The following is a 12,416-nucleotide window of genomic DNA, read 5'->3' as shown; positions in this document are numbered from 1 at the left end:
GCAGTACTCCAGGTGGGGTCTCACAAGAGCAGAGTAGAGGGGCAGGATCACCTCCCTCGACCTGCCGGTCACACTTCTTTTGATGCAGCCCAGGACATGGTTGGCTTTCTGGGCTGCAAGTGCACACTGCCGGCTCATGTTGAGCTTCTCGTCAATCAATACCCCCAAGTCCTTCTTCTCAGGGCTGCTTTCAATCCATTCCCCGCCCAGCCTATAGTCATGCTTGGGATTGTGCCGACCCACGTGCAGGACCTTGCACTTGGCCTTGTTGAACTTCTTGTGATTCACACAGCCCCACCTCTGCAGCCTGTCAAGGTCCGTCTGGATGGCATCCCTTCCCTCCAGCGTGTCGACCACACCACACAGTTTGGTGTCATCGGCAAACTTGCTGAGGGTGCACTCAATCCCACTGTCCATACTGCTGACAAAGATGTTAAATACCAATACGGACCCCTGAGGAACTCCACTCGTCACTGTTCTCCACGTGGACATCAAGCTGTTGAGTGCCACTCTGAATATGACCATCCAGCCAATTCCTTATCCACCGAGTGGTCCATCCATCAAATCCATGTCTCTCCAATTTAGAGACAAGGATGTTGTGTGGGACAGTGTCAAATGCCTTGCACAAGTCCAGGTAGATGACATCTGTTGCTCTTCCCTTAATCACCAATGCTGTAACCCCATCATAGAAGGCCACCAAATTTGTCAGGCATAATTTGCCCTTAGTGAAGCCGTGTTGGCTGTCACCAATCACCTCCTTATTTTCGACGTGCCTGAGCATAGTTTCAGAGGACCTACTCTGTGATCTTGCCAAGCACAGGGGTGAGACTGACCGGCCTGTTGTTCCACAGCTCTTCCTTTTTTCCCTTTTTAAAAATGGGGTTCTGTTTCCCCTTTTCCAGTCTGTGGGAACTTCACCAGACTGCCAGGACTTCTCAAATATGATGGGGAATGGCTTAGTACCTTCATCCGCCAGTTCCCTCAGGACCCACGGATGTATGCCATCAGGTCCCATGGGCTTGTGCACCTTCAGGTTCCTTATATGGTCTTGAACCTGATCTTCTCCTACAGTGGGTGGTTCTTCATTCTGCCAGTCCCTGCCTTTACCTGCTGCAACTTGGGTGGTGTGGCTAGAGCCCTTGCGGCTGAAGACAGGCAGAAGAGTTATTGAGTACCTCAGCCTTCTCCGTGTCCTGGGTAATCATGTCTTCCATTTCCTTCCAGAGAGGGCCCACATTTTCCCTCGTCCTCCTTTTATCACTGATGTAACTATAGAAGCTTTTCTTGTTGCCCTTGATGTCCCTGGCCAGATGTAATTTTATCAGGGCTTTGTCTTTCCTAACCTGATCTGCGGCTGCTCGGACAATTTCTCTGTATTTCTCCCAGGCTACCTGCCCTTGCTTCCAGCCTCTGTAGGCTTCCTTTTTGTGCTTGAGTTTGTTTGGGAGCATCTTGTTCATCCATGGGGGCCTCCTGGCATTTTTAACTTTCTCTTTGTGGGCATGTATCACTCCTGAGCGTGGAGGAGGCGATCCTTGAATACTAACCAGCTTTCTTGGGCCCCTCTTCCCCCCAGGGCTTTGTCCCATGGTACTCTACCAAGCAGATCCCTGAAGAGGCCAAAGGCTGCTCTCCTGAAGTCCAGGGTAGTGAGCTTGCTGTGCACCTTCCTCCCTGCCATGAGGATCTTGAATGCCACCACTGCATGGTCACTGCAGCCAAGGCTGCCCCTTGAGCTTCACATCTGCCACCAGCCCCTCCTTGCTGGTGAGAACAAGGTCCAGCATGGCACCTCTCCTTGATGGCTCCCCTATCACTTGAAAAACGAAGTTATTATCAATGCATTCCAGGAACCTCCTGCATTGCTTATTCCCTGCTATGTTGTTCCTCCAAGAAATATGGGGGTGGTTGGGCTCTCCCATGAGGACCAGGGCTCATGAATGTGAGGCTGCTCCTATCTGTCTATAGATGGCCTCATCTGCTCAGTCTTCCTGGTCGGGTGGCCTGTAGCAGACCCCCACTATAATGTCTCCTGTCCCTGCCCTCCCTTTAATCCTGACCCATAAGCTCTCAGTCAGCTCCTCATCCATCCCCAGGTGGAGCTCCATGCACTCCAGCTGGTCATTGACATAGAAGGCAACACATAGCCCCTTGTCTCCCCTGCCTGTCCCCCCTAAAAAGCCTGTATCTTTCCGCTCCAACATTCCAGTCATAGAAGCCATCCCACCATGTCTCCAAGATGCCAATAAGATCATAGTCCTGCAAGCACGTGCCTGTTCAACAACTCTTGCTTACTCTTGACCCTAACTCTGCAGTACCAGCAAGTAAAAGATGTATTTTTGTGGATTTTTTTTTATGTAAGTCTATACATTTTCATAGGGCTGCAATGAACAGTAAAGGAGTAGTATCAAATAGCTCAATTACTTAACAAATAAATATCTGACTACCTCAAAAAAATTCTGAGGCAATACAATATTGCTTAGTAATTCTACAAACAGAAAAAATGACTGCCCATAAAAGGCAAAACTCTGATCAAGGATATTTTAAATACAAAAATGAATAAAGGATAAAAGGAAATGAGTGGTAGGCCTTCCAGGTTCTTTATACTACTGATTCACCTTGGTAGGAGAAAAACTGTATAAAGTTCAGTATCAAATAGCAACAGAATACAGTAACAAGAATAAAACACTTCTCTTGGTTTCTACCAAGTTTTCTTCTTAGGATCACAATCATCATCTCAGATTAGATTTAAAATATACATGACTGACAAATTACTAAAAGAAAAGGAAAAAAGTCTGTTTGGGCCTTTTATAAAACTCCTTATCTCTATCTAAATATATTAAAAATCAACACTTAACGTTATGCTGTTCACATACTATATGCGAACAGATTGAGAAAATAGGTTGCACTGAAGAAGAACAGTGTCCTCATACCTCATTCATAGCGAGAAAAAAAACCAAACCAAAACAACTTACAGCAGCATTCAGAAATTTAAATTGCAACCCATACTTCCAATGAAAAAAAGCATATACAATATTTTTTACTTCTTCCTCAACTACAGGATTTTACAAAATGCTTTCCTACCATCGTTCCATTCGCTGTAAGCTCTCACAACAAACTTCTGACCATCAACCGTGAAAAACTCTTTCTGAGCAAGAGCTTTCCCACCAGTGCTGTGATTTTCATAGTTTCTCACTGATTCATTACAGGAAGAATTTCCACCACCTATGACACCAACAAAAGCCCAGGCTTGCCTGTGAAAAACAAAAATAAATGTTTAAATATAGCAGTCCTTAACAAATTCTTCACAAACAGGTAAAGGACAAGACAAGGAGCATGGAAATCATAAATAATCCTTTTGCCTACTCTTTCAAGTTAATTTTAAAATGGAGTCTCAAACTGCACAAAAAAAATGGGCAGACCTCACTGGAAAGAAACATAGTTTAAAATAATCGGATGTCCTATATATAAATTGGCAAATACGAGAGCTCTTAATGGAGAGGACTTTCAGACACATTTTTAGTACAACATCCAACAAGATACGCTTTTACCAAAACCAAACCACAAGAGATGAGAGACAGAAATGATACAGGATCGTGCTCCCAAACAGGTTTACCAGGGCACAGGAAGACTAGGAGCCAGTGCCAACGTTCCTGCTGCAGCCTGCTCCTGTCATGGCGTCCCAGGAGATGGCTGGGAGGGATGGACACAGCCAGCAGTGGCTGCTGGCAATCACTGTACTGGATGGGCAATACCTTTTGAATCGTTCGAGATGCTCAGACACAAAAAAAGGAACCGCATACTGTTACACAACCTTTGCACAAGGGATCACCGATGCTTCTGAAGGCTGATACCAAGGATTTTTCCTTTTCCCCCTCGCTGGCTCTTCCCTCAGCTGGACACTTACTTGGCTGAGCACCAGCATAGATCAGGGAACTGTCCTGGATGCACTCCCCCTTCCTACAGCTCTGCTTAATGCGTCCAAGTTTTTGGAAATGAAAAACAAATTGCAGGCCACGGAAAGCTGCCATCAAGTTCAGAAAGCAAGACTATTTTGCTGTCCTTTACTGCTCTGTAATGCCATAATTATGTGTACAGAGGAAGCGGTCGAGATCATCTATTAAAAAGCTGGACAATTTTGCATCATTAAAGTTGAATCACTCACCCCAAATGAAAACAGTGTCAGCTAGCTGGACTGTAGCCTGTTGCTAATGACTGATTCAAAGGCAGATATGAAAACCACCTTCAATCCAGTTGCCTTTATCTCAGTCCCCTCATGATATTCTTACTGATTGGGATTAAAAGGTCAAACAAAACTGTTTATAGTGTTCATCTGTTCATAGGAATAGTACGCATTGGGCCAGCTTTTCAGTAGCAGCAGGAGCAAGCCAGCTGAACGTTTCACATGCCAACGTTTAAAATAAATATCAAGACATTTTAACGCACGCTATTTTGCGGGAAGAGGCAGAAGGGGAGATGTAACAGAGTATTCACCTCCATGCCGAAGTCTCCTTCACTAGCTTTACAGATTTAACAAAACAACCCTGCTTGTCCTCAGTGAGGTCTCGGGGACAGCTTATCGCCCGTCTTCCACAGCAGATGACGACAATTTTATGTGCTTACAGAGCCTCTACTGACTAATGAAAACAGACAAGAATCAGTTCAGCAGAGGAGAAGGAAAGGCTGTTTCTTCCCAACTGCAGGCTGAAGTTCCTTATTTCAGACAAACCGGCATGGAGGTCATGGGCAGAGCCGAACACCAGAAACCCAGACCTCCAGGCCAGGTCGGGGCTGGCCGCACAGCCACCTGAAGAACGACCACACAGGCTTCATTGCCCTCAGGAGGGGATGCTTATTACAGGACATCCAGGCCCCAGCAACTCTGACCAAACTGCTTCAGAGGCAGCGCTGCACGCGCTTTCCATCCCATGACCACGTGCTTACAGAGCCACTGACACAAACGTGCTCCTGATGGGAGCCGAGGTCAGAACATGCCATCCTGACTGACGCCCCAGCCTGCCTCTGCCAAAGCAGAGGGAGGAAACTGACTGCAATCCAGATGTTGGCCGATAGCGAGGGGTAAGAATAGAACAGAAAAACTACACGGCCGATTTCCTGGTAAATACTGGAAAGTAGAAATGGGTTATACAACACCATCTTAAAGGAAGCTGAAGAACAGACTGACGGTTAGTTAGAACACTTGGTGTCCCTTTCACTCGTATTGCTAACCCTGTGCAGCACAAAGCCAAGTTCAGAACATGCACTGCAAAAAGTCATTTGCAACAACTGAATGAACAGCACAGCAGTTTGAGTTTCCTGCTTTAATACTTCCTATTATACCTCTTCTACTGTCTCACCACCCAAACCCTGACCAACTGAAAAGAATGATCAAAAGATACAGAAACACTTTACAAGCGTACTTCAATAACAAAATATTTTTACAGGTCAGCTCCTTTGCAGAATCAGGGAAGGCATAATGTACTTTCATTTTAACAGGGCACAGATATGAATAAGCTGCTGTTCGACACACAGGGTTAGCATTCCTTCCTTGTATTCCATTTCTAGCTTGGCATTCCTTGCTCCTCCAATCACAAAGTCATATGCATTAAACGCTTCACCTAGTAACCGTTTCTATCTGTGTGTTTGAATGAGAAAAAAAATTCCTTGCTGCACCCAGTTTTAATTTCTGTAAAGAACAGTGGAAGAGAGCAATTACAAGTAAGCAATAAAGTCTATCACCCAGTTACGTGTAACTATCAGTCTCTGCACTATCAAAATACTGCACGCTGAATACTACTACTGCAATACTACCTACAACAACGAGAATCCTCTGAAGACTTTAAGAATAGACACTGCCAAGCTTTAACGAATCCCCCAAAGGCAGCGGAATCTGTATCTAATCTTCACTCAGCACAAAAGGAAAAATAAATTATTTACCTGTAACTCAATCCTCTGACAAACTTACTTCCCAGAAGATTCTGAATAGTAACTCTGGTTTCCTCCAGTAGATTTTTAGCAGCTGAATCTCCTACAGCAATAGCAACAATGCGACCAGGACTTCCATTTTTCAGTAAATTCTGGAGCTTCAAGCTTTCTTCTGAAAATTCATGAGTATCAAACTTCAGCACTTCCAAAATCTCTGCTGTGTCCTGATCGATTACTCTCACATTTAGTCCTCGGGAAAAATTCTTTTTAAATGTATAATGACCATAAGCCAGCCCTGAGAAATACATAGTCTTTGACAGAAGAGTCCATGATAACTTCTGGTGCCCGTGCAACTCCAGTGTTCCTTCAGGGCCCACTCCAATAAATTTTTTGCCAAATTCTGGCACATCAGCACCTTCGTTTGACTTCCCATACAAAATAATAGTTGCTTTGGATTTATAGCGGCATTTCTCTGCTCCAACATGAAGCATTCCACCATCCTTTATCAGGATAAATCGAGTTCTCAAGGTAATATTTTTAGAACCTTCTTTATCATCACCAAAAACAAGTAATCCTAAAGGAAAAAAAAAAATATTTCTGTAGGTAAAAGTAAAATTCAGATGGACTCAAAAAACCAAGTTTGCAATAAGAACAACAGAAAAATTACTGATTTATTTTCTACACCATGAATTAAACTGTTACACTCTTATATATGTTTAAGACTATTTGGGAAGTAACTCCTACCAATTGTGATTTATCTTTCTAAGAATTTAGTTGGCTTATTCCTAATTTTTTCTGCCATTTTGGCAGAATTACTAACATACCACAGTCACCATCAGAAGACAATCAGATCTTGTACAAGGAAGGCTACTACACAAATCTTGTTTTACTACATCCTACGGAAAACCACGTCAATGCTCCACTGAAAAGACTCTACAGAGTTCATTCATCATTTAATGATATTTCTGGCCTGGTAGCAGGCTGAAAAGTAAAAGTAGGGATCTGGTCAATAAGCTGCAATATAAAATTCCAACACATGTTTCATCTAATCACAGAAGTAAAAACTATGCAGTAAACTGAAGCATGATGTTCATCTTGCCATTTCATACCTCCATCCTGTATAACTATAGAGTGTACTGTAGCGTCTGAGTCCAGACGAAACAAATCCCCTTTTTTGATAAAAACTCTCTTTTCAGGATCTTTTCCAGGGCTCCAGTTTTTAAGACGAGGATTCTGATCGGGACAATTCTCTGCAATACAATGTGAAATTCAGCCTTTTAAAAACAAGCACCATCACATCAATCAAGGCAGCGCTAGGATGAACACGAGCAAGGCAGAGTCAATCACCCACAAAGGATTCCCACCTCCTCCTGTGGTTACAATACTGCAGCCATGGATGCTACTGTTTGTATTCGAGCAGCCAAAAAGATACCTGAAAGGTGGCTAAACTCTTAAGGATGGGAAGGCATTCTTATACTGAATTAATCTACTGATGACCACAGACCAAACTACCAACATATACTGTCGACAATAGATGCTTTCGACCACCATCTGATTTTTTTGATATTTTGTACATCACCTGCGGCATATGAGGAAAGTGGGAAGCACTCAGATCCACAGCAGTCACGCTGAGCACTGGATGTCCTAGGCCAGGTAGCATGGTTGTAAAGCATCTAAATATCTCACCTCCCTCAAGATCTCTCCCTGTGTGAGAAATGCTGATCCCTTCTTGCTTTTAAGCACGCAAATCACTTCTTTCAGTGTAGGTTTGCAGGTAAGGGACAAAGAGGGGACAAGATATCCTTAGCATATTTAGTATAACACCTTTCTGGTTAGAGCAGTTTTCTGGGAGACAAGACATTTGGGTCTAAACTCATGGCTTGTACTCCTTAAGAAATCAGCTTAAATATCAGGCTACAAACCACACGAGAGCAGAGGCACATGAAAGCCAACTGAAACCCTACCAAAGGTGTGGCACTACACAGGCAATGACACCATACTACGAAGCCAGAAAAGGAGAAGCAGCAGCAAGAAGTGACAGTGTTGTGCTGTAACTTCACCTGACATCACAATGTACTATTTACAACACGCACATCTTTAGCCTGTTAAGCAGTTGAGTAATGCAGCAGCACAGACATACTACAAAAACAGAAATGGGAAGTATATTCCCTGGATTTTCTTACCAAGAAAACCAGTCAGACTGAAAGCATTCTCCTTAAGCAAAAGACAACCAAAAAGATGCCAAAATAAACAGTTTAGCAGTCCAACTGAGAGTAACAGTCAAAACAGGCTTTTCACATCCTATCTTCTGGTGAAGAACACCCACACATCTGCAATGCAACTTTGGGGGCAAAGAGCTATTAGCAATAGCCCATTCTTCCAAAATCTAAAGAAAGTAAAACCTATCCACAAGTTTAACACAAGCCAGCCTTAGTTTTGCTGACAGAAATGTTTTTCCTTCGGTGTTACTCTCCACATTTCGAATCCTTTCCAACTCAGGAAACCCACATAAACCAGGAGTTGACTACCAGTGGGAAAAAATTAGCAGAACTGCATAAGGGCAAAAGGCATCCAAGCAGTAATACAAAAATAAAAACAAAGTAAAATCTTTTGGGTGGGACCTTAAGAAGACGGCATTTAGAAAGTGAAATTCAACACATGAGGGAAAGCCAAAAAGCAAGAAGCATTGCGATCAGCAAGACTGCTGAATGCTCACTGGATAAATGCAAGTCTATTGCCTGACTCATGCAAAGTCACTAAACCCCCTCCCCCAGACACCACACACACAGGCACTGTGAAGAACGTATTTCCTGGCTGGTAGCAAAGGGCAATGTGAGGAAACCATGAGTCAGCAACCTGATGATTTCTGCTTAGCGTGATTCACAGAAGAGGATATCTAGTAACTGTAAATTTTTCTGTTGAGTCAGAAATGAGAGATATAGCACAGTAACTCAAAAAAAAAAAAATCTATTGTACATTACAATCCAGCAAGGAAGCCATCAGCATTAGAAATAGGCACTCCTGTAAGGCAAGCATGTTTCTGAAGCATGGTGGATCAACTTTTTGGCAAGCAGATCAGATCCTCTTAGCAAAAGTATTTTGAAATCCTCCCTTAGCAATTGCAGTGGGGTTGCAAGGAAACATCAAATATTTAGTACTTCACCAAATGTTACCTCCAAAATTACTGATTATATTTTACAGGCCATAGTCATTGCCTCTACAGTTAAGATTAAATGCAAACAAAAGCATAGCCCAGAAAACATTAAGTAGTTATGGCCTTACCAAATTTAACCACTCATGTTGAAAATTTTGCAAGCCAAGCCTCTACTTCAGAGCATTTTTATAAAAAATAGGTCAGCTCTCCTGAGGTTTAGTTGCTTCTAATAGAGTTGGTGGAGTGGGGAAGTGGTATTTTTGCAAATGGTGGAGAAAGAAAAAACCACCACAAAAAACACCCTGCCAAAAAAAAGAAAATTCTAGAACCTTCCATGTGCTGGAGCAAGGATATGAAATTTGGCAGGAGAAAAGGCAGGAAACAGTTCTCAAGATGTAGTTAAATAGATGCTTTCTACCTGCTTAGCCACCAAGTCTGGAGTTTTTAAGGCCTCTGGGAAAAAGTTATCAGTGTTATATTATGCTCAGCAGAAGTTTATCACAGTTTGGCAGCTAAATTTTCTGAGGATCCTGTTTACCCTGGGCAAGCTCCAGCTGAGAGCTGAAAAGGCCAAGCAGAACTTTTCCCTGAAAACCTCCCCAGCTTGTCATCCTGACCCTGCAGCACAAGCCCCTGGAAATGGGGAAGGAAATTGCATTTCCAGTGCTCTCCCTGATCTCCAGTGTTCAGGACTCTTTAGAAAAAAGGGAAAAAAAAGCCCCAGATGATGACAGGAAGATAAAAGCAAGGAGGAAAAAAGAAACCAGCTGACAGGCAGGAACAGAAATGCAGACAAGTATCATTTTCCCTTTGGGGAAGGTATGCCGGAGGTTTAGGATTTACACGCAATTACTACTAAGTCTCACATTCCCTCTACTGCCTTTTAAACAGTCATTAAAAGTACCGACAATATGGATTTCCAATTAGCCCCTGAGAAGAACGCACCTAGCTGGAACTGGTGTCGTTGGCTGCAGTATTGCATGTGCTAGGTTGGAGCTGAGCGTATTAACATTTCAACCTGTTGGGAAACTTTTGGGGAGTTGCTGCAACAACAATACTGCAAGATTAAAATTTCAGCCAGACTTTTCTTGGTGCCTGTAAGAGTTTCTCTTGTGTCAGGGTTTCCAAAGGATTCTATGGGTGCATGTTGTGGGTTTTTTTAAAAGGATAATGCAGGAAAACATCGGAAAGACATAGTGCAACAATGAACGCTGAAAACTGGGCTGGAGTTCCATTGAGAAGCAGTGCGATGTTGAAGGAAAGCAGTCATGACCTTGGGTTACTCCTTAGCCCTTACATAACTCATTACCACAGACAAAAAAAAGCCCATCTATTAAATCACAGCAACCTGCAACATCCTCAGCATTCCCAGTGATTCATCAACCACATGGTGACCATGCATTCAGTGCAAAAAATCCGCACAACTCAATGCCTCTGGAATGAGCTAGTGTGGATGAAGCAAAACCATTCCAAAACCACTTGCATTTTTAAAAAAGGCAAGCCATCTCCTTCACATTATCAGCTTTTAAAGCATAAAGGGACTATTATTTTACATATCCCACAGCACATGATAATACCACACTTCTAAAACCATCAGGAAAATCTACAGCTTTTAATTAATTAAAAGTTAAAGTCTTGGTATCAAAGCAGAAAGGTTCCCCTGCCAAAGTACTTGTCAGGGTCAACTGGCTAAGTCACCCTTCAGCCTTCTCTTGAACTTGGCTGTAACTGAAGCACTTACTGTAGATATGTACCCCTGTTACCAGTGATCTGGACCACAACATAGCAATAGCTTTGCATTTCTGCTCCTTCAGGGGTTTTTTTTGTTTGTTTTCCTTCATAATTATTAGGAATACTCAGTAACCCAAGAAGAGATCTCGGCAAGCCAGCACCAAGAGTGCTCCAGTTAGATGAGTGCATGCATTTTGTACTGTCATCTGAAATCTCCAATTGATTATCTAATTTGTTCAGCCTGTGTTGCATTGACTTTGGAAACTAAATCTTTTGTGTTACTATGCTAAATGCCACTGAGGAGTCTAAGTCTGTTGTGTTACAATAGTCAACAGTTTCAATCCAAAACCCTGTTTAGCTTTTAGAAACCTGACTTCTGCCTTTAACAAACAAAAAACAACAAAACAACCCATGCTCCCAACTATACTACCAGCACTGCACCTCATAGCAAGTCCTAGCAGTATTTGGCCAGAGGGTTGTATACTTAGCGACCAGTGCTTAATTATGTCACTTGTTCATGCTTTATAACCACTGACACATTTGGGAGGTTTCTCCAAATTCTGTGGAAGTTGCCCAGTCTTCTAAGATGAACTGAAAAAAAAAAAATCAGGGCTAATAGATCAAAAAGGTCCCTGCCCAATTTGTGTATAAACAAAGCAAACATACCGTTGGTATGAATTCTTGCAGATTTTTAGATCTTTTTTACTTGAACATTCTTCCTACCTTCCTTAGTTACTGCTAAAAAAGACAGGATTTCATTTTGTCTGCAATTTGTGAACATATCAGACAGCTTCTTCTGCAGACAAAGCCAGTTACACTTATACAACATCCGTGTTTCTCTCCCCCTCACCAGTAGTCTTTATTTACTGTTCTGCCTTTTTGCTTCATGTAAGTAAATCAAATCATTCACAGTAAAAAAATATAAAAATGTCACTGACAAAAAAAGGAGCTGATCTTAGCCTCCAAACAATACTTCTCTCCATGTTAAAATTGCAGTAAGGCTCCTATTTTTGCATTTAACACCAATTCTGATGCTGAATTATTGAATTATGTTCACAAGGACTGTAACTTCTAGGATGATTTTGTTTGCAAAAGAACTTACCATCTGGAGCATATTTTGAAGCTATTCCCAAAAAAATCCCCAGTGCAACAAAAAGTGAAAGGCTAGAAATGGCAAAGCAAATGAGAGTATTTTTATGCCTGTTGGCTTCTGCCTGGCGGCGGTGCTGATCCACTGGTAAGGATGGGAGTCTTGTCCGGGCTTCTTGTCTCGCAGAGGTAAATTCGGCTGCAGCATGGCTCTGTGAAGGCAGCGGGGGACGGAGAGGGGCAATTCTCCCCGGGACATACCCCGAAGACCTGTGACTGCTCCCGTTCTGAGGCCGGAGGAAAGCAGGGGAGCTCCCCCTGGCATCAGTGTCTTGCATGTTATAAAGTCACTGGAACACGCACACATACACAGAGGGGAAAAAATAAGAGACAGGCTTTCAGAATACAGAGTACAATACATAAAAGAAAAAACAAACAAACAAACAAAAAAACCAATTTTAAGCCACATGCCTTCTTAAGAAGAACAGCCACTGAAACTGTGGCTATTTACAAAGTA

General features: G+C 42.7%; 1 protein-coding gene across 13 annotated transcripts in view; it reads right to left on the bottom strand.

The window, feature by feature from the left end:
* CEMIP2 (cell migration inducing hyaluronidase 2) overlaps positions 1-12,416 on the bottom strand; it is a 60,135-nt gene that overhangs the window by 28,661 nt on the left and 19,058 nt on the right. For 11 of the 13 annotated variants that reach the window (XM_054809116.1, XM_054809127.1, XM_054809123.1 and 8 more), the window contains 4 exons: positions 11,913-12,249; positions 7,035-7,175; positions 5,938-6,499; positions 3,085-3,254 (listed from right to left, as the gene is read on the bottom strand). In XM_054809116.1, coding sequence (XP_054665091.1) covers positions 3,085-3,254; positions 5,938-6,499; positions 7,035-7,175; positions 11,913-12,237 — 1,198 coding nt within the window. In that variant the 5' untranslated portion in view covers positions 12,238-12,249. The remainder of the gene's footprint in view (positions 1-3,084; positions 3,255-5,937; positions 6,500-7,034; positions 7,176-11,912; positions 12,250-12,416) is intronic. The other 2 variants (XM_054809129.1, XM_054809130.1) reach the window with 1 other exon arrangement.

This window comes from Grus americana, chromosome Z (assembly GCF_028858705.1).
Source record: "Grus americana isolate bGruAme1 chromosome Z, bGruAme1.mat, whole genome shotgun sequence".
NCBI lineage: Eukaryota > Metazoa > Chordata > Aves > Gruiformes > Gruidae > Grus > Grus americana.
Note: the sequence above shows the minus strand (reverse complement) of the source record. Positions and strands in the feature narration are given on the sequence as shown.